The 27,540-nt window shown below is 42.5% G+C and overlaps 1 protein-coding gene across 2 annotated transcripts in view; it reads left to right on the top strand.

Annotated features, from left to right (window-relative positions):
* Window positions 1–27,540, top strand: part of dock3 (dedicator of cytokinesis 3) — a 310,416-nt gene that overhangs the window by 85,628 nt on the left and 197,248 nt on the right. For both annotated transcript variants that reach the window (XM_079579371.1, XM_079579370.1), the window contains exon 2: window positions 21,667–21,750. In XM_079579371.1, coding sequence (XP_079435497.1) covers window positions 21,667–21,750 — 84 coding nt within the window. The remainder of the gene's footprint in view (window positions 1–21,666; window positions 21,751–27,540) is intronic.

Below are 27,540 nucleotides of genomic sequence, written 5' to 3'. Positions count from 1 at the left end.
AAAGTGCTTTACAGATTACAACATTTAAAACAATGCGCCTGGGACAACCTCCCATATATATACATTTATGTAGTAGGATTAAATAAATGGATAAGTCAGTTAAAAGCTAAGCTAAAAAAGTGGGTCTTGAGCTGCTCTTAAAAACATGAATGTTCTCTGCAGCCCTGAGCTCCTCCTCAGGTCGTTCCAGAGGCGAGGGCCGTAATATTGGAACGACGCCTCACCATAAGTCTTTTTGTGGACTTTAGGAATAACTAGGAGACTCCTGCCGGAGGAGCGAAGGGGCCGTGAAGGTTTGTAAGGTAAAAGCAGTTCTGAAAGATAAGAAGGACCAAGACCATTAAGATATTTAAAAACCATTAAAAGAACTTTAAAATCGATCCTGTATAAAAGTATAAAATGGCCGACTTGCATCCAGCCACTTTAAGCTGCACATGGACACAAGATTCACTATATGTGGTCATGCCATTCCTCATTTGAAAGCTAAAGACCTCCAGGGTTCAGTCACTGAGCTTTAGCTTCTAGAGGCTGCACTTGCACCAAAAACACTTGATTGAGAGTTGATTTAAAGCTGGTTCTGATCAGGCGACCCCATGTGGGGGAGTCATTCTGCTTTCTGATTGGATAAACTAAAACTGAAAACAAAATAATGCTTACCTCATGATCGAGGACAGAAGTAGGTTATGTGTGTGTAATGATATTAATGCATTGGTTTTATACAGCACTTCTCTGAATTATTCATTGCTCATGGGTGGACCGATCGAAGCGCGGCTACCATCCTGCACCATCAGCCTCTTGGACCACCACCAACCCCTCACTCACACGTTACATTCGCCAGGCATCCTGGTGTTTCCAAACAGTCTCCCATCCAAGAACCAGCCGGGCCCTTCCCTGCTTAGCTTCCAAGGTCTGACGGGATCGGGCCGAGCAAAGGCGCTTTGGCTTTTGAGTACTTTACATAATACACTTTCACATTGTCTTTCTTTGTACCTGTTTCTCTGGAGCCACACCTCAAAAGACTCATTATATTGACTTTAAGAAGTATGATTCATCTCATGGCACTTGTTTTGAGTGCACATATAAAAAGATCGGTCTCTTTTCATGAATGAGACCCCGTCAAACCGATCAGTAAATAGCTGTTCAGTCATGAATGTCTCACCACTAACGCCCAAACTCCTCTCAGTGAACTTTAAAGACGTTTTATTTGGTCGGCACGAACTGCATCTAAATGACCCGGTTCTGCTCCACAATCATCAGTCCTCTCTTCAGGATTACACGTGTCAGAGATAGTCGTCCAAATGTGTCATAATAAAGTGCCCCATGATGTATTTCAGGTCACTATCTCACATGCAAATGAGCCAAACGCTGCCGGCGTTATGTAAGCGCACGCCTCATTCCAACACGGCCAAATTCACTGCTGCCATCTGTAGCACACGCGCTCACAATATGACACGGTACTTACTTTGGGAGCCGCTGTCACGGGAGGAGCACTTGTTAGCAATGAACAAAAAATAAATAATCTACAAACTATCAATATAAAAAAAAATTGCATTTAAAGTGACCAGTAAATTTACTTTGAAAGACATTGTCAAAGATGATACCAAAGAGCAGTGGAAGAGACGTCAAAGCAATAATAACAGCCGCCAGTCTCATTTTAATTTACTCACTAATTAAAGTACAGAGACATCCCCATAAATATTTAATAAAGGCAGCTCTATACAGTACTACGAACCATTTTTACTGATCACTCTCCTGGAAAAATGTCATGACTCATGAGCCGGAATTGCAGATGTTTCCATAACAAAAGTCTGCACATCGTAATCTCAAAACTGTGGAATATTAACAATAGGGCAGTGCGTAAAAGGAATTACCTAGAATAATACTGCATTGTGGCCACTGCTGACAGTTTAAATCCAAGTTCCTCTTTCTGTCACTGTTTGAGAACGGAAGAATTGGTGCAAGGCCTTAAAGACACGACATGCTGTTTAATCTGAGTAACGTGGTTGAACTGAAGGACCTTTTTTTTGTATGGTTTTGACATAATAATCTTTTTTATATATTTTGAAATGTAATCATTGCTCAAGAAGATGACAGTAATGTTGATACAACCAGCAAATGTGGCACAGACGTAGCAGCTCTGGATTTACTAAAGATCTGCTTCACTCCTCAGACTAAATGAACGCATCAAAGAGGAAACAGAAAACCTTTAACCTGTGATTTGTACAGTTTGTCATGTCAACAGAGTCTCAGTCTGAGTCAAGACGTTAGCATGCTACTGGCTAGCAACAGTCATCAATCAACTGTCAGTGGCTTCAACACGATAATACTACAGTAACAGCTCAGCTCTGGCCTTTGTCACATGTTGTTTCCAAGGCTAGATGTTTGTGGTTCAGGGCTTTCTCTTGGAGAGGTCGGAGCTGAGCTAAATGCTAACCGGTAGCATGCTAACATCTCGAGCAGCTTAAACACTGGTTTCTTCACATAAACGTGCGTCTCTGGGGCCGTGTTTTTACTGTTATCTCTACTGTCATCCCTGAGTAGAGATATTGTTGCAGTATATGTTGTAGTACTGCATAATTCTACTTCGGTATTCAAAATGGCCGCCATAACAACAAAAGTCACATGACTGAAAAGGATGTATTCACCTTGTTCCGGACATTCGCGTGGGTGCCGCCATGAATTGTGCCCGCCCCTTTTCTCCTATGTGTTAACATGGGGCTGGAGAAGTCCACATAAAATCAGTCACTACACGAAAACAAAGCCGTTTTCAGGCCGCGCTGAGAAACGGTGCAGTGTCGACATGTCGGTGCAAATGAACATTGCACATTTTACACAAATCAATCGACTAAACATCAGATTTGAGCGGAGAATATTTTCCCTCGTTCTCCGTTAAAATGAACGGGCTTCGCGCTCGACCGGAAGTGTCTGGAAAACGAGGTGCCGAGACAACGCAAAAAGTGGCAAAAGTGGGCGGGGCAGAATAAGGTGAATACAGTTCTCTGACTAGACAAAGTAGCGGAATATGCTGGTAAATACATTTTAAGGCGAGTATTCAGTATTCTGTGTACTCCGGAAACACTGTAGTACAGTTAAAGCCAACCCTAAGGACGTTATAAAAAGCCCCAGCCAAGGACATTTTTCTGTCATATTTTTTAGCATTTCTATGAAGTGCCCCATGAGCAAAACCAATGTGATTTGTGAGTTGTAAACCAGTGTCTTTAATAACCATTAACCCTTTTAGATTTCTATTTCCAGCCTATTACTATTCTGTTACTGTGTTTGTTAAGTAAAACGTCACATTAATAGAACATATTTGTCAAAGGAATAGGCCACCGTTTTTACATACTGAGATATGTTCTTACCTAACCTTAGACGAGTTAATATATCCCCGTCTGGTCTTTGTCCGTGCGCTCTGTCACGCAAACGGGGCACATACGCAGCCTCTCCCACATGTCATATAGCTCCAAAAAAGCTCACGATAGAAGCTACCAAGCTCTTCCACGCGTTCCCTATTTAACTTTAAGCGCAGTAACTCCTAAAGCTTATTGACGGAAGTGAGCGGGGGGAAGTCTTTAGGAGTTACTATATCATTACGCCTCACAATATAGTGCCCCTTTTTATCTGCTTATAAAATCGACATGTTACATTTCTGTGTAAATATACTTCGCATGAAAACACTTCACGTAACTTTATTTAAATAGGGAACACGTGGAAGAGCTTGGTAGCTTCTATCGTGAGAGGCTGCATATGTGCTCCGTTTGCATGACAGAGCGCACGGACAAAGACCAGACGGGTATATATTAACTCGTCTAAGGTTAGGTAAAAACATATCTCAGTATGGAAAAACGGTGGCCTATTCCTTTAAAGAGGGAGATTTATTTGTCCACGAGCAGAAGGTTCTTAAAAGACGACTGTGCCACTTGGCTTTTTCATTGCACCCCTCTAAAATGCTTCATATGCCACAGAGGTATTCGCACTTTCCAGTTTTTGGTTACAAATACGGCGCCTGTTTGCACAACGATTATTAATAGCCTCATACAAAACGGTGGGTATATGCAGCAGGTCCTTTGCCAAATCCTTCTGAGCACCATCTGGGCTTTCAAACCGAGCTCTTTTGGCCTGACTCGCCGACGTCTCAATACATTTCCTGACGGGGCACGGCTGGTGGTTGGTGGCAGGGCAGGGAAGCAGCGGGCGCAGGGATAATTGTATGTCATGGAGGAAGCGCACGGCTGAGAGGTCCGCGCACATGCTGCCGGAGGCGATAAATAATTCAGACGCAGTTAAGGGATTGTGTTTAAAGAGTGTTTAAAGCGCTGCATAAGAGCTCCTCAGAGGCCGGAGAGAAAACATGCTAATTGTGTCAATGTCAGTGTCAGAGTGGGCAGTGTTTTGTTAGTGCCAGCTGCAGAAGCTAAAACAGTGAATTAAAAAGGTACATTATTTATATTCACAGCAGCACTCATTCAGCAAACCTCACTGCAGCTGCATTAGGGCTGGGACTAGGGGTGTCAAGATTAACCAATTTTACAAATTACCGCGGTTATAAAAGCTCACGGTAGGTTAATCACATCGGTGGTGTTGAATCTGCTCCAAAACATAACGGCAGATTCAGTTTTCAAATATGCAAATTTTATCCATTTCATAACTGCCAAAGGAAGAGTCCCAAAAGAATCACGTGCAGCCGTGTTTATGTCACGTACAAATGGGCATGAACTGTGTGAGCGCATGGAAAGAAATATATCTTTTGAAAACATCCACATATATTTGCTTCCTTTAGGTAATAATATTAATATGATTAAATTATATGATTATATATATATTATATTCTACTGCATATTTCTTATTTTACTTTTTAGTATATTGTTTTTACTTTTTTTTTAATATAATGACAAAAGCATAAAGATAAAAAAAAAAGGTATCACTTTATTTTACACTATTGATACATTGTACCAACTAAGTTTAGTTCAATGTAATGTGCTCTGTAACAATCTGTAATAACTTATACCTATGTAGTACGTACACAATAGAATAACTTGTATTAGTACTTTGTAAGTACATAATGTAATAGGACACAAGACCCTTAAGGTTAGGGCTAAAAGGAATAGGCCACCGTTTTTACATACTGAGATATGTTCTTATCTTAGCTTTGACGAGTTCTTTAGGACCTGTCTGATCTTCACCCGTTAGCGTTAGCATTTAGCCTCTCCCTCTCTCCTCTATAGCTCCAAAACAGGCCAAGATAGAAGCTACCAAGCTCTTCCACGTTTAAATTTAAATATACCATTTAAATATGGTTAAATGAAGTGTTACACTACAAAGTATAATTACAGTGTTACCAAAAACAACAGGTTGAATGTTCGATACGTTTTAGATTAAAACAATCCTTAAATAGATATTAAAATGTACAGAAAATGTCATTCTTCTCTTTTGTGAGCATTTAGGACTTTTCTCAGGATTTTCTTTCTTAATTTCGCTAATCGGGAATAATAAGTAACACAACATTTTTCCTCACAATAATCGTGACATCCCTGGCTCTTAGGGAAACAACTGAATATTCCAGATATCAGGCAAGAAAGTTTTTTTTGTAGAGCAAGTTTGAAGGGCAAATCCCCACAGGGCATCAGGGCGCCTGGGAGCAAAGCGGTGATGAAATCTAAACACTTTTAGAATAATATAAAAACACAACAACAACAACAACTCCTTGGGTGAATGGGAAGTGAATTGTCCACCTGCACAACTCTGGCTAAATTGCTTAATTTGCTGTTCGTGTCCTTGCCTGGATGATGTAGAGACAGACTCAAGTCTCATCAGTGAGTTTTCAACTTGGGAGCTGTCCTTTCAGCACCACACCAGCTACAGCCTCTAATCACATGTATATTGAACATATAAACGCCACAAGTACGCACAGCTTTGGGATTGATACAGACTTCAACGCATCGCATGAGGGGGAAGAAAAACCTGTCATAGGATCACAAATTTTCACTCTTTTGATCCGTTTTCTGGCGGACTATGAACATATTTATCACACACCAATAAAGTCAAGCCAAACTCGGGTCCATATGGATGTTTTTTTTTACAGCACATTGTTCAATAGAAGCGAAAAACAGCACTGGTTGTTAACATAGCATGAAGCTAGCGTTAGCTTCCTGGTTAGCATTGTCAGTTATTAAAGTATTTATGGGCTGTTGAACCACTTTGCTCCTCTCCATGTCTCTGAAATATATATTTATTATTCAACATTTGTTAAGTAATGGTGGATCTTTGTTTTCCACCTCTTACTGCTTCGAACATCACCATATTTGGGCAATTCCAAAGATGCCGTCTGTATCTTTGTGCTGGAGAAGGCATTGACATGGCAGAAACCTATTGAAACAATACCACAGCGCTGAAATCAAAGCTGAATGTGATCCAACAAAGTTTTAGAGCAGGTGACCTTTATTTTTGTGGCTTTTTTATGGTCAGGCAGTGTATTTGGCAGGGCGTGACTGTCCTCGGATGCCCTCTGGTCTTTGGTGTCTGTTGCAGCTTACATTATCGCCACATTAAGCGCATGAGCAGGGTGGGCATTCACGTGACGTGAAAACTGGCATTACGCTCGGATAAATCACTGACCTGTCTCTAAACAGATTCCATTTCAATGGAAATTCTGCTCTGGTTCAAGGTAAAGATCTTGGCTTTGGGCCAAAGATTGATACACAAGAGCGGCTGCGGCTGTGTTTTAGATTTGTTCATATATATTCACCATATATCTATTCATGTGGTCCTGGGAAACTTGGGGCAGTGAGAGAAAGTTGGCACAAGTAATCTCAATGTGAAATTCAAAATGGAAGTAGTTGCACTTTTGATTCATTTTTGGATACGTTATTTTGTTGGCAATGATTTAAAGAGGGGGTATTATGCTTTTTTCAGTCACATAGCACCAGTCTATATCACACTACAATGATGACGAATCCTTCTGTTGGTCTGTAAATGCAGTAAATTAGAATAACTGCCTTGTATAAAATTGCTCTCTCAAAATGGCTGTAGCGAATGTCTTGAAATAGGCCTCTGTCTCTTTAAGAACCTCTGACCCTTTCAGACACGCCCCCTCCACACGCTGTCTGTGGCATCAGTGGGGAGGGGGTTCTGCTGAGGAGCAGTGGATGGTTAATCGGCTGGTGACGAAAGCTCGGAGGCGTCTCCAGGAGGTGGGGGCGTTCCTAGGAGGACTCAGGCAAACCTATCCCTAAAATGGCCGCCGTCAGAGTTTTTACAGATTACTCAAAAATACGTGAATGTGCCAAGGCAACACTTCAGGCATGTTTTTAATGAGGGAATGACATAATAACATGATGTAAAGCTTGAAAAAGTCAATTTTGCATAATACCCCCCCTTTAAAACAGGTTAACATCCCTCGTCTATTTGATGTATTTATGTTTTTCTTGTGTTTTGTTTGTGTATACTGTACGGCATTGTCCCCATAGAGAAATGCCGTCCACTGATCCGTCCTTCAGCCGGTGCCTGAGGGCGGCCTGTCAGGAGCAGTGGGTGTCATTCTCCATCTCAGCTCAGATCTTCCCGAGGTTTTTAGCTTACTGTGCAACTACACACTTTCTACACTGCACTTCTGTAAAGGCTCGACAGTCGTAGCCGTGTGTGGCAGTGTGCGGACGTGGTGTGGTCAATCTCCCAGACTTATGACAGGTTAGTGCAGAGCCGTGGGAAGATGTTTTAGTTAGGGGGTGCTGAGGGACAAAATTTACCCCCAAAATACTTTTTTATTTATTAACCTCTTAACTCCCGCCTGAACCGAGAGCATTTTCCCCAGTTCAGCTTTACCCAAATCCTGTAGGCCAGTGTAACACCTCATTTGAAAGACCTACAAAACTAAATTGATCTTTTTCCTCACATCAGATTTTTTTTTCCTCACTTTTTTTGTTGGGCAGTCGTTTCACTTTTGTCAAATTTTCGTGACTTTTTTGTAAATTTTTTGTCACTTTTTTGTCACTTTTTTGTCACTTTTCGTCAATGTTTTCTCACTTTTTTTCACATTTTCATCCTTGTTTTCGTCTCAGTTTTGTTGCTTTTTTCCAGAAGCTTTTGGACTGGGGTAAAGCTGGAGAAAATGTGCTCGGTTCAGGTGGGAGTTAAGGGGTTAATATTGCCTGCAGTTCGCAAACTATCCACCAGGGGGTGCTGCAGCGCCCTCAGCACCCTGGGTTCCCACGGCCTTGGGTTAGTGAAGAAGTTTGGGTTAAATGTTTGGGTTTTGGAAGCCGCAATGCTGATGCTTTCTACTTTGAACGTTTAAATATTTTCTACAGGAAACACTAAAGTCACAATAGGAATAAGCAAGTAGTATTTCAGCAGTATACTTTCTGTGCTTTTACTTAAAGGGATTAGATGCAAGTTGTCATTTTTATACTCACTCCTGCCACCTCTGGTCTTACGTGTAACTGCAGCTTCTATATTAAGCCTTTGCATCATTGATGGCGCTTCGGATCCGAATTAACAACTTTTTGAGTGACAGTGCAGGATTTTAGAGGCAGTTGTGGTGAACAGGTCTGAGCTCATTCTATACATTAGGACATGTAAGGGGAAGAAAATACTTAATTTTAACATTCTGTATTGTCCCTTTAAGTAATGAAATCAAGAACTTTGACCGACACAGCACTAACTTGTACGTTTAGCAGGACTGAGAGACAGTATGCACACATTTGGAAGTTTTTTGTCATCCACAAAACTTGTTCTTAGCTGTTCCTCTGGAAGAACACATCCTAAGAACAGCCAGGAGGGCTCTTGGGCACAAAAAACATCTCCAGCTCTTCATGCTCCTCATGGAACCCCCAATTCTGAGATATTTGTACATATTAAATCTCGAGTTAATTAATTAATTAAAAGAAACAAATCAATACAGTAAGCAGGGGAGGCGTCACAGGAGGAGCTACAGGAAACCAGGAAGGGACAAACAAGGAAAAGGTGGTGACAGATCGTTGTGGGGCGGAGGGAGCTGCGCAGGAGGAAGAGGAAGGAGGGGGGAGGAGCTGACCAGTGCAGGACACCACGCTCTGACTGGTCATTCATTTTGGATTTGCATTTTGCCATTCATGTCCAACCCCTGGCTGACAGATTCTCTGGGCACTTCTTGTCCTTTTATGGTGAATGAGGCTCAATGTGATTATGAAATTATCTTAAATCCAGTTCATTGGATCGAAAACTGCCAAATACTGAGCTTCATGTTAAAGATTTTTTCTTCTACTACGACTTTACTGCCGTTTTCCCCTTTTCTGCAAATTGTTTTTAAAATGTGCCTCTCAAAAACATCCTTGTATCCAGTCCTGTTCGATCTTCTACGTTATGAGCAACGTTTGAAAAACTCATAGCAACATCGCCCGCAAAGTTTTCTTTCCCTTCACCGCTCAGAGAAGGCAGAGCAGTGGAAAGTCCTGGTCTATCATCTGCTCCACTGAAGCACTCGTCCCTAAGGCCAAACGGGGACCAAATAAGTTCAACCCAAAAGTCTGCAAAATAAATACAAGCACTGACAAAGACGGGATCCTTTTTGTTTACAGTTTCCATTATAGATGCTTAGAAATCGCTGTGAAAGCTCAGGAAATGTTTTGTAACTAATGACATCACAGGGCCTTGACTCCCTCTGAAATCAAACTGTACAGAAAGCGACCTGTTTTCGATATCAGATCGGAGACACAATTGTATCTGCGTCTCCACAGATGAGTGCCTTTTTAATTATCGATAACATTGAGTGCAATAATGGTGAGGAGAAAGCATGTCAAAAGTCATTACTGCGCGTCCGATAAGGGCAAGATGAGTGAGAACTTTTTGACCACACAGGTATATGCACATGTCTTCTATTAAGGCGAGACACGGCAGGTGAAAGTATTGATTTTTCACGCGGTGGTCGAAGTGGAGATTTTTATCTATTTTCCTCCCTTTACATCTTAGTTTTCATGTCAGATATAAAAATGACAAAACTCACCCGCATGATGTTTATTTTATGATGTTTTGTCTGCGAGGTGGGGGCGACCCGGAAGTAGCTGCTGCGCCGCGTAGAAAGTCCGTCTTTCAAGCGGGTTTTCATTCATAAATATTGACAGATTTTACATCCACGTGTCCTGCTAAGGGGCCCCGTGATGACGCTTTCACCCAAATATGGTATTTTTCCTCCTACGAGACGCTGGTGCGGAAGAGTCGGAGAACAGGCCGAGCATGTGCAGTCGCTACAAAACTTCAGGGCTGGTTTTCTCTGAATGAGAGAAGCCGCACTCGGGCAGAGCCTGAGCCCTTATAGAAGCTCCCACAGACTCCAAACTTTACAGTCTGAGACACAACAAGATTTTGAAGGTTTTTTCAGAGGGATTTTTTAATATCTAATTCCTAGCCTGATTTATTCAGCTTTGAAACAAAAAAAACAGGCGAAATTTGAGTTTTTTTTCCACTGATGATTAGTTTATTGAAAAACAAAATATCCAAAATCCCCTCTGAAGAAATCTGAGTTACTAATATGTCAATAAAATAAAACCATACATTTTAATCTGGCTCAATTCATTATTTTGATTTCGTTGCCCAAAATATAGGCAATTTTGGCCATTTTAATGCTCAAAATGCCTTATTTTTTTGTGAAAACATAAAATGACAGAACAAACTTTTTTTCCCCTCACATTTATATCTGTGATGTTCAGCAAAAGTTTCAAATTGACATCTCTACATTTTTTTTTTTTTCCCCTATTCACCTGCAGTGTCTCGCCTTAAACATGAAAGATATGAAGATGTTAGGTGACAGAACTCAGCGCCTACACAACCCCCCCTCTCTTTTCCCACCTGGAGAAATTGCCAAGTTCATAACTGAGCAAAAGCCAGACTGACATTACACTGCAAATAACGTTATCGGTGCTTTATCAATCTGGAATGGCTCCTGTTGAAGACTCTTGCTGCTGATTGGTAAGAACAACATGGTGCGCGAGCTTCAAATATTGCGCCAGTGCTTGCGTGGCCAGGGTGTGGGGGCGTGGCCTAGGAAGAAGGGATCAACTGAGGCGTTGCTTCTTCCACCTTCTCTCTGCTCATCTTTACATTAACATCGCACATTTCACACACAAGGCAATTCAAAGTGCTTCACAGTTGCGTAAGATTACAAGAAAGCGGATCAATCCATTTATGATTTACAGTAAAAGGCAAGAGTGCAGGCAAAATACTTTCAGTTGTCATATGCACGGGCAAAAAGAACTGTTTTCAGCCTGGATTTGAACATGGTCAGAGTTGAGGCTTGTCTCACATCCTCATGAAGACTACTCCGGATTTCAGGTGCATGTAACTGAAATGCAGCCTCATCGCATTTATTATTGACTCTGGGAACCACCAGGAGGCCCCTCAGTGAAGTTCTCAGAGCTCGAGATGGTTCATACATATCAGATGTACTTTGGTGCTAAACCATGAAAAGAGCTGTTTTAAAGGAATAGGCCACCGTTTTTACATACTGAGATATGTTCTTACCTAACTTTAGCCGAGTTAATATATCCCCGTCTGGTCTTTGTCCGTGCGCTCTGTCACGCAAACGGAGCACATACGCAGCCTCTCCCACATGTCATATAGCTCCAAAAAAGCTCACGATAGAAGCTACCAAGCTCTTCCACGTGTTCCCTATTTAAATAAAGTTACGTGAAGTGTTTTCAAGCGAAGTATATTTACACAGAAATGTAACATGTCGATTTTATAAGCAGATAAAAAGGGGGACTATATTGTGAGGCGTAATGATACGAGGAGCAAAACGTCCGCGCAGTAACTCCTAAAGGTTATTGACGGAAGTGAGTGGGGGAAGTCTTTAGGAGTTACTTTGCGGACGTTTTGCTCCTCGTATCATTACGCCTCACAATATAGTCCCCCTTTTTATTTGCTTATAAAATCGACATGCTACATTTCTGTGTAAATATACTTTGCATGAAAACACTTCACATAACTTTATTTAAATAGGGAACACGTGGAAGAGCTTGGTAGCTTCTATCGTGAGCTTTTTTGGAGCTATATGACATGTGGGAGAGGCTGCGTATGTGCTCCGTTTGCGTGACAGAGCGCACGGACAAAGACCAGACGGGGATATATTAACTCGGCTAAAGTGAGGTAAGAGCATATCTCAGTATGTAAAAACGGTGGCCTATTCCTTTAATGTCTATTCTCTGAGTGACAGGAAGCCAGTACAGAGACTGGAGCACTGGACTAATATGGTCGTATTTCCTGGTTCTGGATGTGCTGCAGTGTTAATTTTGGCAACATATTTTAGTTTTAGTCTTAGTCTTTTGACTTTACTTGACTTTAACAAAAACTGAAAAAGCTTAGCTTAGCTTAGCTTTCAAATGAGGCATTACACTGGCCTATAGGCTGTAAACTTTTACATTTGGGTCAAGGTGAATAGGAGAAAACGCACGTGGTGGAGCCGGGGGTTCGGTGTTTACCACTGAACAAAAAAACACTACTACTACTGTTAGTTTTGGGCTATTTTCCCGTGAGTATTTCAAGATGTTTTTGCTACATTTCTTTACCCGTGCAATCCCTTCTCTCTTACATTTGTTGCACCCATTTTACTCATGTCATGTCGCTCCAACCGGTACGAGAAACCCACATACCCGAGCGGCCATGCATACAGCAACAGCCCATATGAATAAATCAAGGCACACGTGCAGAAAGGCTCGTAGCTCTCATTACGTATTCCCCGCCTGCTGCTCTCTGATTTCACCTAGTCACGTTACAGTACGACTCCAGATGGAAGTGTGAGGATGGAGATGCGGCGCTGGAGGAGAAATGGCAACAATCTGTGCCCTTTGCCTTTGAGCAGAAATGATGGAGAAAGTGGATTCAGGTCGGGATCGTCGTCACGGAGACGAGCAGCGGTGAAACAGTTAATTTGCTGGGAATGAACACGTTATATAACTACTGTACAGTATTATAAGTCAATCTTTGTGGTTCTTGCTTTGTGTGGTGTAGAGAGGTTCGGATTAAGTTGGAACCGTTGTTTTTTTTTTTTCTCGCTTTTTAACAAAAAAAGCAACCTTTGGTCCTCTTCCATTGCTGAATCGTTCCACTTGGTTTGTCTTTGTGGCCCACAGGTGATCATTGGATCTATTCTGTGCAGTTCTGCTACTAAGCCAGGTGCTAGATTGCAAGTAGTACCTAAAAGTCGTGAGTGCTTTTTTGTGGGCGTATTGTACCCGATTTACTATGAGAAGTAAGGAAAAAGCAAGGAAAGTTTATTTTTAGAGCACATTTCCCACACAAGGCAATTCAAAGTTCTTCACAGTTGCATAAAATTACAAGAAAACAGATCAAATCAATCAAACATCAACATAAAAAAATAATCTATTACAGTAAAAGGCAAGCGTGCAGATAAAATACTTTCAGTCATATGCATCGGTAAAAAGAACTGTTTTCAGCCTGGATTTGAACATTGTCAGAGTTGAGGCCTGTCTCACATCCTCGTGAAGACTGTTCCAGATTTTAGCTGCATGAAACTGAAACACAGCCTCACCGTGTTTAGTCCTGACTCTGGGAACCACCAGGAGGCCCCTCCCTGATGGTTCATACGGCTGTAACATGTCAGAGATGTACTTTGGTGCTAAACCATGAAAAGAGCTGTTTTAAAGTCTATTCTCTGAGTGACGGGAAGCCAGTGCAGAGACCGGAGCACTGGACTAATATGGTCGTATTTCCTGGCTCTCGTCAGGACTCGAGAAGCTCTGCGTATTTTTACTGCCGCAAACCTAATGAATAAATGAGTTTACTGCGTGAACACAGACGACCTAAAAAGTTAGGATGGATGAATGACAGATTAATAGGGTCACGATTCTACATTTTTGCAATTTTACGATTATTCACTATTATCAAAATTAAAGAAGAAAATATTGAGAATTTCTCAAAACAAGACATGCGCATTAAAGGGACAGAATGCGAGTTGGTCATTTTTATACTCACTGCTGCCACCTCAGGTCTTACACGTAACTGCGGGTTTAGTAGTTTAGTTTATTTGAGCAGTTAATTTTTTCCCTCAAAATTTCACAATCTTACAGTTAATGGAAGCTCAAAGGGAGTAAGACAGAAGCAAGAAGCTTATTGGTGCCTCCTGTGCTCATGTAACTTACATTTGCATTTCATGATGTTACAGGTAGACATTACTTTGACATTTACATCAGATAAACAATCCTTCCTGAGTATTCTGTGTCAGTTTCAAAACTCAAGTATATACTAGTACATACTTCTTTTTTTTTATCCTAATGTAGTTACAATTGTCAACATACAACCAGCAGACTTATTTGCAGCATGGGTGAACAAAGAGGTTTTAGCTGCATTTTACATAATTTTCACAGCATGTTAATAAACTACTACTACTACTACTACTACTACTACTACTACTACTACTACTACTACTACTACTACTACTACTACTACTACTAACAAATGAAAACAGTCTTTTAAACATGAGTTACTTTTCCCTGCAGTCTGAATTATAAATATAAAATATTATTTTTATTTTTGTTAGTTTCTGGCAGTTTTTCTGTCAGTGGTTCCCCTGTGATGCCCCGGCCCCTGTTTACTCGGATTCGCCCCTGCTTAAAGTAGATTCCGCGCAGCCTTCAGTCCCGCTGTGACCGGGCTCTGTGTGGCTGCGGGAAATAGCGACTAAATGCTGGAACTTTTGTGAGAACACGTTAAAACACTGAAAAGCCCCCAAGATGTCTGTCATTAATCCAGCTCTTACGCATCGTCGTTCTGGAGGCTCCGTCTGCGCCGGAGCTTCAGTCATTGTTTCAAATGTTTCTCTGTCCTTAATAAATGTCTATGCATCTTCACCTCCTCACTCACTGTAGAAAACGTTTAATGCATCCAAAGAAACACACATTTCCTCCTGCCTTTTCGCAGTTTTGTGCAGTTTCACTCAAAAATAAATAAACTATAAAGTCACAGGGAGTCATTGAGAGTCATTGGCCTCAAGTCTCAAGTCACAAACAGCAAGTCCTAAGTCTTTTTAGAGCTTTGGTCAAGTAAGTCTCACTCGAGTCTCCCATCTCTACTGTCATTGTGCACATAGTCTATTTTCATCCATCAATCCCCTACAGCAACATTTAAGGAAACTGATTGATTATGTTGTTGAAGCTTTCAAACCGCACACTAACATGGACTTAAGGTCTGAGGCTGGATCATGGAGTAAATGACATTGACATTTTTGCCCCTAAAACCTCGTCCTCACAGTCGGGATACCCACAGGGCCTGGAGATGCTCCGGGATGAACAAACCTTTCATTTCCGCTAATTTCCTTCTAACTGCATCTGGCACCTGCCAAAGACGCTCTCGTCAAGTCACTGGAAAAGAAGCTCACAAGATCATGACAAAGTGTCCAGTCGGGCCAACAAGTTTGACCTCCAAGACAGAAAGACAATTGATTAGAAGAGATAATTGTTTGGGAGCCTTTTTGCTCTGTAGCACCATGTGGATCAGGTTATGAGTTTGATTTATTTATTTATTTATTTATTTAAGTAGGGACAGTACATATTAATGAACACATAATATATGTAAATATGTCAGATTTTAGCCATAGGCTAATTTCCATCTGTTGTCCCTAGACAGGCTGATGTGAAACTTCACATTGAACATTTAACAATGACACACAACAAAGTCACAAGACAGTACAGGAACAGAACGACTGCAGGACAAGGAACAATGGGACCACAAGATACACATTCAAATATACTGTACAAAGAACATTAGGGATCTCAGGCAAATACAATGACAAAAGACTGGACAGGACAGAGGACAGGGAGGACAGGGAAGGGTGAGGCAGAAAATGGGAGCGAAGGCGGTTCACTTCCACAAACCCAGGGGAAGACTTAATTCATTAATTGCTACGGATTTATAAAAATCTAAAATTTCATTAAGTTTTTTTTCTCTCTCTTTAAAATACCTATCTAAAGTGCTGTGGTGCCCTAAGGTACGTTTTACATAAAATGTTATCGATTATGTTGACAGGTTTGTGTTGATCTGAGCCACTCCTTTAAGTGACTTTTAAATGATTTGAAGCTGATTGCCTCCCTCACAGTTTGATATAAATCTACCAACAAGCCGGACAAGTTAGTCCACGATGGCAGCAGGCAGAGTCACAGCAGTTTCATTGGACAATTGACTCTGTGCATAACTTCAAATCATAACCCAAGAAGTGACTTCCTGTTTCGTTCCAGCACACCAAAATAAAAGCACACATCTCGTCTCATTGATTAGGCTTTTGTCTGTTAATAGTTAGGCAGAAATAAAGTTGAAGTAATGAACTGCTGAACTAATGAATACGACGGTGCTTTTATTTTGTGTGCAGGATCGAAACAGGAAGTCAACAGAAGCACTTCTCTGTACTTATTACAGGAAATTTATTATTGCAAAGAACTTTCATAATCCACTATGGGAGTCTCATACAGTTCACCTGGTCCTCCTGCTGTCCATGTGCCTGGGCAAGACAGTGTTTTGTGCCTGGATAACTCAGGTATTAAAGGAATAGGCCACTGTTTTTACATACTGAGATATGTTCTTACCTTAGCTTTGACGAGTTCTTTAGGACCTGTCTGATCTTATATAATTACACAAAATTAAACAATGTGGATTTTCTAAGCGGATAAAAGGGGGAACTATATTGTAAGGCGTAATAATACCAGGAGTAATTTGGTGTCCGCACAGTAAAGTGAATATTACTGCGCAGTAAAGTGAAGATTACTGCACGGATTTCGAACTACTCCTGGTATTATTGCGATGATTTATGATTGAAGGCACGGGTGAAGATCAGACAGGTCCAAAAGAACTCGTCAAAGCTAAGGTAAGAACATATCTCAGTATGTAAAAACGGTGGCCTATTCCTTTAATGACGTGTAAAACAACAAATAACAATCAGTCAAATTCTAACTTTTTTTTTTTTTTTGCTGTGACACCAAGCACGGCACTTGACAATAAAACAACATGTCAGATTACAGTGAACTACAGTGTAATGATGCACAGCACATTTAGTGAGTGTTAAAGCCTCGCGGCCCAGGAGACACATGTGCACCACTGACCCACATAAACAAACTGGACCGTTTCTTCCACAGACAGAGTCGGTGCACGCTTCAGGGCCATTTGAATATTACTTTTGCCCGTGTGTGAGATCTAATCTACAGAACCAGAATATGTGGATTAAACCGTGTTCGATTTGACCTATAATCTACAGCGGTGGAAGAGATTAGAGGAAATCTACGCCAGATAAATCTAAACGATTCTCAACATGTTTGTATCGAAAGTGTCACCAAACACACACTTTTCTCCTTTACTTGAAGAATTTGCCTGGAGTTGCGAGTTACATTATTTTGAAGTAATAATGTGCCATGTGTTTAGTCTTTAGTAACCCTTCCTTCCTTCCTTCCTTCCTTCCTTCCTTCCTTCCTTCCTTCCTTCCTTCCTTCCTCCCTCCCTCCCTCCCTCCCTCCCTCCCTCCCTCCCTCCCTCCCTCCCTCCCTCCCTCCCTCCCTCCCTCCCTCCCTCCCTCCCTCCCTCCCTCCCTCCCTCCCTCCCTCCCTCCTTTCCTTCCTTCCTTCCTTCCTTCCTTCCTCCCTCCCTCCCTCCCTCCCTCCCTCCCTCCCTCCCTCCCTCCCTCCCTCCCTCCCTCCCTTCCTTCCTCCCTCCCTCCCTCCCTCCCTCCCTCCCTCCCTCCCTCCCTCCCTCCCTCCCTCCCTTCCTTCCTTCCTTCCTCCCTCCCTCCCTCCCTCCCTCCCTTCCTTCCTCCCTCCCTCCCTCCCTCCCTCCCTCCCTCCCTCCCTCCCTTCCTTCCTTCTTTCCTTCTTTCCTTCCTTCCTTCCTCCCTCCCTCCCTCCCTCCCTCCCTCCCTCCCTTCCTTCCTTCCTTCCTTCCTTCCTTCCTCCCTCCCTCCCTCCCTCCCTCCCTCCCTTCCTTCCTTCCTTCCTTCCTTCTTTCCTTCTTTCCTTCTTTCCTTCCTCCCCTCCCTCCCTCCTTCCTTCCTTACTTCCTTCCTCCCTCCCTTCTTTCCTTCTGTCCTTCTTTTCCTTCCTTCCTTCCTTCCTTCCTTCCTTCCTTCCTTCCTTCCTTCTTTCCTTCCTTCCTTCCTCCCTTCTTTCCTTCTTTCCTTCTTTTCTTTCCTTCCTTCCTTCCTTCTTTCCTTCTTTCCTTCCCTCCCTCCTTCCTCCCTTCCTTCCTTCCGTTCCTTCTTCCCTTCCTCCTTCCTTCCTTCCTTCTTTCCTTCCTTCCTTCCGTTCCTTCCTTCCTTCCTTCCTCCCTCCCTCCCTCCCTCCCTCCCTCCCTCCCTCCCTCCCTCCCTCCCTCCCTCCCTCCTTCCTTCCTTCCTTCCTTCCTTCCTTCCTTCCTTCCTTCCTTCCTTCCTTCCTTCCTTCCTTCCTTCCTCCCTCCCTCCCTCCCTTCCTCCCTCCCTCCCTCCCTCCTTCCTTCCTTCCTTCCTTCCTTCCTTCCTTCCTTCCTTCCTTCCTTCCTTCCTTCCTTCCTTCCTTCCTTCCTCCCTCCCTCCCTCCCTTCCTTCCTTCCTTCTTCCTTCCTCCCTTCCCCTCCCTCCCTCCTTCCTTCCGTTCTTTCCTTCCTTCCTTCCTCCCTTCTTTCCTTCTTTCCTTCTTTTCTTTCCTTCCTTCCTTCCTTCTTTCCTTCTTTCCTTCCCTCCCTCCTTCCTCCCTTCCTTCCTTCCGTTCCTTCTTCCCTTCCTCCTTCCTTCCTTCCTTCTTTCCTTCCTTCCGTTCCTTCCTTCCTCCCTCCCTCCCTCCCTCCCTCCCTCCCTCCCTCCCTCCCTCCCTCCCTCCTTCCTTCCTTCCTTCCTTCCTTCCTTCCTTCCTTCCTTCCTTCCTTCCTTCCTTCCTTCCTTCCTTCCTCCCTCCCTCCCTCCCTCCCTCCTTCCTTCCTTCCTTCCTTCCTTCCTTCCTTCCTTCCTTCCTTCCTTCCTTCCTTCCTTCCTTCCTTCCTTCCTTCCTACCTTCCTTCCTTCCTTCCTCCCTCCCTCCCTTCCTTCCTTCCTTCTTCCTTCCTCCCTCCCCCTCCCTCCCTCCTTCCTTCCGTTCTTTCCTTCCTTCCTCCCTCCCTCCCTCCCTCCCTCCCTCCCTCCCTCCCTCCCTTCTTCCTTCTTTCCTTCCTTCCTCCCTCCCTTCCTTCCTTCCTCCCTCCCTCCCTCCATCCCTCCCTCCCTCCCTCCCTCCCTCCCTCCCTCCCTCCCTCCCTCCCTCCCTCCCTCCACTCTTCATAGGCTGTAGTCGTGTTTCACAACCAGGTGTACTTGAGGACTTAGCAGGCGAACCTTTTCAATCTCCAGTAACCTGTGAATTTCTGGAACACCTCCATAACTTAACCCTTATCTCTCCGAACACAAACCCCTCTGACCACGTGCACCTTCGCAGATAAACATCAAACGTCTTGAATCTAAATAATCCCTGATCTCACAGCGCTGCTCCCTTATCATTAAGCTTCACAGTCAACACGGCTTTTTCCATTTAATAACTCGATTACATTATAAACCCATTCGTGTGGCTAAGTGCAGCGGGCGCCCCGGCCACAGCCTCCTCGCTCGGCCGCCTCCCTGCATTTAATCAGGTGTGAGGACTTTCCCAGGCTCAATCTCCCCCCGTGATTACAGCGCTTCGGCCACGGTTACAATGCCACTACTCTGATTGCTTCTGATGTTGATATTAAGAAAGGAAACACCATCAATCTGGGCTGCAACACATTAAACTCAACTCATAAAAGGCCTCATTAAGATCCAGATTGCTTTTATAGGGGTGCATATTGTCAATCTAGTGCTTTATGATTGGCCGGTTGTTTTTTCATTCACATTTTGCAGCTTTGGAGAACAAACTGATAGTTGTATTATTTAGATTTAGTCGATTGTTCGCCCGTGAAACTCCAGCAGGTTTCAGAAAGTTGACTGAATGGTGAATGGTCGCAGCTGCGGGGTTTCGAACCGCCGACCCTCCGACCCTCTGACCCTCCGACCCTCCGACCCTCCGACCCTCCGACCCTCCGACCACGAGGGATCTGTCGGCCCAAAGACTCGTGTCCACATGTTTGTCAGAGAACACAAACAGCAGAGTCGTCCCCGAAAATGTGCCTAGTCTTGCTCTGATTAAAAAAAATAAAGTATTTTATTGACAACTTAAAAGAAGCATTTAGCCCATGGTTCAACTCATAGTTCCTACATTTCTTCCTTCATTCCTTCATTAATTAATGTCTTCCTTCCTTCCTTCCTTCCTTCCTTCCTTCCTTCCTTCCTTCCTTCCTTCCTTCCTTCCTTCCTTCCTTCCTTCCTTCCTTCCTTCCTTCCTTCCTTCCTTCCTTCCTTCCTTCCTTCATTCTTCCCTCCCTTCATTAATTCATTTCTTCTTTCATTCATTCTTTCCTTCCTTCCTTCCTTATTTCTTTTCATCCTTATTTCATCCTTATTTCATTCCTTATTTCTTTTCTTCCCTTCGTCATTCCTTCATTCATTCTCTTCTTCCTTCCTTCCTTCCTTCCTTCCTTAATTCATTCATTTTTTCTTTCACTCTTTCATAGATTCATTTTTTTCTTTCCTTCCTTCCTTCCATCATTTCTTTCTTTCTTTGCTTCCTTTCCGTCCTTCCTACTTCCTTCCTTCATTATTTCTTTCCTTCCCTTCTTCATTCCTTCATTCTCTTCTTCCTTCCTTCATTAATTCATTAATTTCTTCTTTCATTCTTTCATAGATTCATTTCCTTCCTTCCTTCCATCATTTCTTTCTTTCTTTCTTTCTTTGCTTCCTTTCCTTCCTTCCTTATTTCTTTCCTTCTCTTGTTCCTTCCTTCATTAATTCCTTAATTTCTTCTTTCATTCTTTCTTTGCTTCCTTTCCTTCCTTCCTTCCTTCCTTCCTTCCTTCCTACTTCCTTCCTTCCTTCATTATTTCTTTCCTTCCCTTCTTCATCATTCATTCTCTCCTTCCTTCATTAATTCATTCATTTCTTCTTTCATTCTTTCATAGATTCACTTCTTTCCTTCCTTCCATCATTTCTTGCTTTCTTGCTTTCTTTCTTTCCTTGCTTCCTTTCCTTGCTTCCTTTCCTTTCCTTCCTTCCCTTTGCCCTTGTTTGTGCTGTCCTCCTCCATGCCCTATCTTTTAATCCATCTCCCCCCCTTCAGTTGGAGACCCTCGATTACAGCTGCTTTAATTCATCTTGACGTCTAATTTGATCAAAAAAACTGTGGCCAGGCCGCGTTGCAAACGATGACGACTGCGACTGCGACGGGGCCACGGAGGCGAACGCCGACTTTGTCTCTGAGCTTGACGAGCGCTGACTGACTGAGAAAACATCCACTCGCATCAGGTCTCGTCGCCTGGAGCTGTGGATTTGTTCAGAAAGAGGAGCTTTATTAACGGAGCCAGTGAACCGCAGACGGGGCAGACTGTATGAGCCCCGGCGCTGTTGCTGATTCTATTTTTGAAGCAGGTTCAGACCGAAAGTGACCCCAGAGGAAAAAGTTCAGCAAAAAGTTAAAACTAAAGACTCTTTTTGGATGCTGGGTGTAATTTATGACTTTGAATGCTGCTTGTTAAAATGCGAAGCTCAACTCTAGCTTCTGATCAGCGGGTATTGAAAGCCTTTTTGTGGACGTATGTCTAATGTTATCAATTTTGTGTCTTTTGCAGCTATTTGTAACTTCCGCGGCTCCGTGAACCAGGGCCTGGCACTGGAGGTGGGGGAGACGGTTCATATCCTCGAGAAGTGTGAAGGTAAGACTGGATTTTATTTCATTAAACACCTTTAAACATAATGAATGGACAAAAACAGGAGGCAGAGAGAGAGCTTGTCGATGGTCACTGCTTCCTGGAGTGGGAGGGATTTCATGGGACTCAGCTTTTTGACACTCCAGAGAATGTGGGATAACTTATATCATGCTAAATCGACTTTTAGGAGTTTTTAGCCATGTTGTTATGCTATTTCCTTATCAAAAACACCCCCAGAGTGCTTTGTGGCTTCATTCACGCATTTCTCAGCAATCCTCCTGAATCCTGCTCTCTGAGAAGCTGCTCCGCCCTCTGCTGGAAAACCACTGACTTGTTCCCTTCTGACGTCAGAATGGAATGGAAGTGCTCGACGTTTATTTCTGTAAATGGTTGTTATACATAAATAGATAAAACATTTAAAAAAGAAAGAGCTGGATGTGTCCATGCCGTGCTGCCCCTGCGGAAAAATCAAACGCACCCCCTGAGCGTCTGAACAGACGTCATGTTTGCACCGAAAGCTGTGAAGGAGCTCTTTCTAACCTACTTTGGGACACCTGTCCTTTTTTCTTACCTAGCAACAATGTGCCAAAAAGGGCTGTGTGGCTACGAGAGGACAGGACTTTATTCAACCCTCCTAAAGAGGAGAACACTCGCCAGAAGTTGGACTTTCTTTCCGGAATTCAACGACAATCAGCCAAAATAATGTTCGTCTCTGACCGTCACTTTACTGATGGATGCTTGGTGAAGTGGATTAAACTCTTATAACCAGAGATAGGGATGCACCGATATCGATACCGGTGTCGGGCCGATACCACATGCTTGTACTCATACTCGTACTCATTCATGAGGTCCCAATACCAGAAACCGATACCATTTGATGTGCAGCCAGCGCACCAACGAGGCGCAGCTCGCAGCTGAGGAGAGAAGAAGCAACAAACTGGAGAATTCTTTAGTGGTAATACAATATTCTACATAGAGCTGACTTTATTACAAACTGTGCTCTCTAAATCAGAGTCTGTGCTGGATTTAACCAGAGCTAAATGTTGTTCGTGCTGCAGCGTCTGCAGTGTTGACAAGACACAGGCTAATGTTGCTAACTCAAGGCTAGCAGTTTTGGCCAGTTTGACGCCGTTTTATGCCCAGGGGTTTATTCATCTGAAAAACTAACCCAGCGACTAAAAAGTCCTCAGAAAATCCAAATTAAAGACATACAGCATGTTTATATCGAGCCAAAATGAGCTGCAGCAGAACAATGAAAACACTGTAGCTACAAACACACGAGAGAGACCATTTAAATAACCATCTCAATACTATTGTTTAAAAAAAATACATAAAGGAAATAAAGCACAGGCTTTGGGGAGTTTTTGGACATGGGCTTTTCTGTCTGTGTAATAAAGTGCAATAAAAATAAAATTATATTGAATGAAAATAAATAAATAAATGGCATCAGCACAATTCTAATATAACTGCTCTTTAATGTGTCGCCTACTTTACTGAAGGAAATGTACATGAGTAAATTAACTTTTACATTTACAAACCAATCTGCTGTGAAAAAAGTAAGAAGCCTTGTACTCGTATCGGTATTCGGTATCGGCGAGTACTTAAATCAAAGTTCTCGTACTCGTATCGGTGCATCCCTAACCAGAGATGATGGAGCGGTCGGTGAGTCGCGGGTTAGCGTGTCTGTGTTAGACATTTATGAAGCTGTGTTGCAAATGTCAACTCCTTATAACTGCATTGTGAAGTAACTTCACTTATAGCTGTGATATTATATTTCTACTACTGCTAAAGTTGCATCGGCTGCATCAACTGGGGGAGAGGGGGCGGAGTTAACTGAATCCAAGCGTCGTGTCTTCCGGGTTAAAAAAATACCTCCAGAAAATACTTATATTTCTCACAAAAATGAGCACTTCATAGTGGGGCTGAAAGATCTATCGTATCGATATCGAGATATGAACATTCAAAATGTTAAAATTGAAAAAGCAAGATATAAACGATATAGATTTGGATAGACAGAGATGAATATCGAGATTTGAAATTTTGTCCATATCATTCAGCCCTACTCCATAGTGGTAGAGGTACAATATATCATAGAAATGCCTAAACTTTACTTTGGAATGGCTAAAACAGCAAGATACCGATACTATAAAGACAAGTGACACAAAGCATTTTATTTATATACAGTTAAAGAAATGCAGTGTCACTTATTTCTGACACATTGTTGCGAACACTCGACAGAAAACCAATTGTCAGTTGGAAATGTTGCTGTGTGTTCAGACTCCCCACAATAATGGCCTGTTAAGAACACTGTGAAAGCTCCTCCATTACCGGAACTATCGCCAACTCTGTAACTCTGTAACTCTGTAAAAAATTGCGAACCGGCTGAAAGTTTGTGCCGAATGGAGGAAATGAGCCGAGTCCTCGTGATTATGTGCTGCTGGGACTGTCAGAGAGAGAGAGAGATGCATTTGTAAAGAATGTAGAGAGTGCCATTAGCCTCAGCTGGCCATGCTCCGAACATTCATATACAGTATTACTGACACACATGGAGGGGAGGGGTTGGGACAAACAAAGAGGAGACAATTTTTATGTGTAATTTCCCTCTCTCATTTCAAGCCAAACCAAGTAAGTTGTTAAGCTCTTTAGAGTGTCAATATTTCTGTTTTTTAGCTCGTTCGGACCCTGTAGTGCCGATTATCTTCTGCTTTTGAATCAGCCTTCGACGTCAGGGAAGCTCGTCAGGAACAGTAGGAGACTCAGTGTAGCAGCTCATTTTTATTTATTTATTTGACAGGGACATTGCACAACAGATGTGTTGCACAGACCAGGAATAGCTACAAGCTAATTTTCCTCTGTTGTCCCTGGGAACAGGCAAAGTGAGGTTTATACAGTGGACGATGAGCATTCTTACTGGTGAGTCCATTCACAATATAAAATAGAGAAAAAAGCACCGGCAAAAGGATCACCTCAATAAACATTCAGATGCAATATTTACAGTATTTGCAATTGAAATTACAATTATTTACAGTTTTGTATTTATTTTCACCTTCCTACATTGTTAAAGGAATAGGCCACCGTTTTTACATACTGAGATATGTTCTTACCTTAGCTTTGACGAGTTCTTTAGGACCTGTCTGATCTTCACCCGTGCCTTCAGTCACGTAAACACAGCGCAGACGGCGTTAGCATTTAGCCTCTCCCTCTCTCCACTATAGCTCCAAAACTGGTCAAGATAGAAGCTACCAAGCTCTTCCATGTTTTCCCTATTTAAATATGGTTACGTGAAGTGTTCCACTACAAAGTATATTTACACAAAAGTAAACAATGTGGATTTGTACTCCATATATTGGCATCCGCACAGTAAAGTGAAGATTACTGCGCGGATTTCGAACTACTCCTGGTATTATTACACCTAACAATATAGTTCCCCCTTTTATCCGCTTAGAAAATCCACATTGTTTAATTTTGTGTAATTATACTTTGTAGTGGAACACTTCACGTAACCATATTTAAATAGGGAAAACGTGGAAGAGCTTGGTAGCTTCTATCTTGACCTGTTTTGGAGCTATAGAGGAGAGAGGGAGAGGCTAAATGCTAACGCCGTCTGCGCTGTGTTTACGTGACTGAAGGCACGGGTGAAGACCAGACAGGTCCTAAAGAACTCGTCAAAGCTAAGGTAAGAACATATCTCAGTATGTAAAAACGGTGGCCTATTCCTTTAACGCAGAATTGGTTGATAGAGACCAAGTTGTGTTGCGGTTTGTAAGATGGGAAAATATCAACGCATGGATGGATGGATGGATGGATGGACATTTCACAGTTCATCAGTTCTGAAAGATCTCCAGGTTATGAGTGAACAACATGGGGGCCAGCACACAGCCCTGTGGGAAGCCTGTGCAGAGTGTGATGACTACAGAGGTGTTGTTTCTGACCTGCAGATTGAGACCATTTATGAAAATATACAGTATATAGAGCCCGGTCAGTTCATTTATTATTATTATTTTGCCTGGACTGCACATTTGCACCTCTGTATAAATGGACACAAGACGGTTCTATATAGCACTGACGGTGATATGGAACTGGCAGCCTCAACAGTAATGCAACCCTCAGCTATCGATTATAAATATAGAATACCATAAAACACTTGAGATCGCATTAGGCTTCCATTATGGGGCCGGTCGCAGTTTAGGTGCTACTGCCAGCTACTCAAGTGCCCATAGACTCAAACTGTGTGCCGTTGTATTAAAGAGGTTTTTCCAGATCTCTTCAGTAATTATAGCTGCAGGGAACAAGGGAGCGGATATGAGCTGATATCACAAAGCTCTATGGGTGTGAAGGGAGCACCTGGAGATTTGGAGAGTAAGTACAAAACAGAAGAAAAGGATTAAGGAAGGATCAACAGGGGGATACAAGGCGCATGGTATGGAGCAATGTGATTTTGTCTTGTGGCGCATTGTTTCTGAGTCCAGAATAGAAAAGCGAGCTTCGTTTAGCCAAAGCTGAGATGCAGGGCAAAACGTGATCAAGAAATAAGCAAAATATTTCTTGGAATAAGTGAATTTGTACTTGATTTGTGTGACTAATTTCACAAAAACTGTCCGTATAAGTCAAGTTTTATGCACTTTTAGGGGACTTTAAATTTAGAGATATGAATTTGAAACTTTTGCTGGAGATCACTGAGCTTTCGGTCAATCTGTGTTGTCATATAGACTAGGGCTGTCAACGTTGAAGCGTTAACTCGCAATGAATCATTAGTGCATTAATCATGAATTAATCACATCGTGTGCTTTGACCAAACAGACTCCTGTTTCTGAGCACACATGACCTGAAAGGCAAAGCACTTGTATTAACTACTGTAAGCCAGAGGTCTCCAACCTTTTTACATGATGAGCTGCTTTTATGTAAAAGATCCAACAGAGAGCTACTAATGTTTGAGGGCCGATTTACATCACTGCCAAAACACTAAAGGCCAAACCTCACCATTGTAGCCTCAAGTAAAGAACTTCTTTTCTGCAAATGCCAATGTTTTACATTCTGTCATGTGACTTTGGGACCCACCATTACCCTAAGAACCCTAGAATGACAAGCTGCAACCCAATTAAAACTGTAATGTGTCATGTATCGTATAAAACATTGTATTTTCCACACAGGTTTTTATTGAACAAGCAGTATGCTTTTAAGAAATAAAAACAACCCAATAACACTCCCTGTAGACTCGCGACTCATTGAAAATGGTTCCGTAACCCACTTTTGGGTCCGGATCCACCATTTGAGATTCACTGTCTTACATGATATATGACCAACTGGGATGTTCTGCCAGGAAATTTCAACAATGCTATACTACTATACACTATTGCTCACATTTTTAGACTTTTACAGGTTTTTGGTTTCTTATGATTTTGATGATGTTTCTCAAAATCATTTTGGGGCTGGAGGGCTGGATTTTCCCCTCGGGCCTGACGTTGCCTGTACTAATCAATGGCCGCTGGCTGCTCTGCTTTATGCCCACGACACTAGAGGCTGCTCCGCTATTGCTGTAGTACCTCAATATCGCCGCTAGTCTCCCATTGAAAAGCATTGGACTTTAGACACGTTAAAAAACACTCTAACGCCTGGTTTGTATTTTTTCAACACTACACTAGGCTAGATATTCCTCCTGAGATAACGCTGGGTTAGTCACAATCAAAGAAGCCAGGCTGGTTTTCGTAAGAAGAATTTTAGAAATCTCGAACTTCATGAGGGTCGGACTGTTAGCATTGGAGCTGCGCGAGCTACACGTCACGCAAGGGCGGAGTC

This window comes from Gobius niger, assembly GCF_951799975.1.
Source record: "Gobius niger genome assembly, chromosome: 20".
NCBI classification, from domain to species: domain Eukaryota; kingdom Metazoa; phylum Chordata; class Actinopteri; order Gobiiformes; family Gobiidae; genus Gobius; species Gobius niger.
The sequence above is the reverse complement of the archived record's forward strand: the minus strand, read 5'-3'. Positions and strand labels throughout refer to the sequence as shown.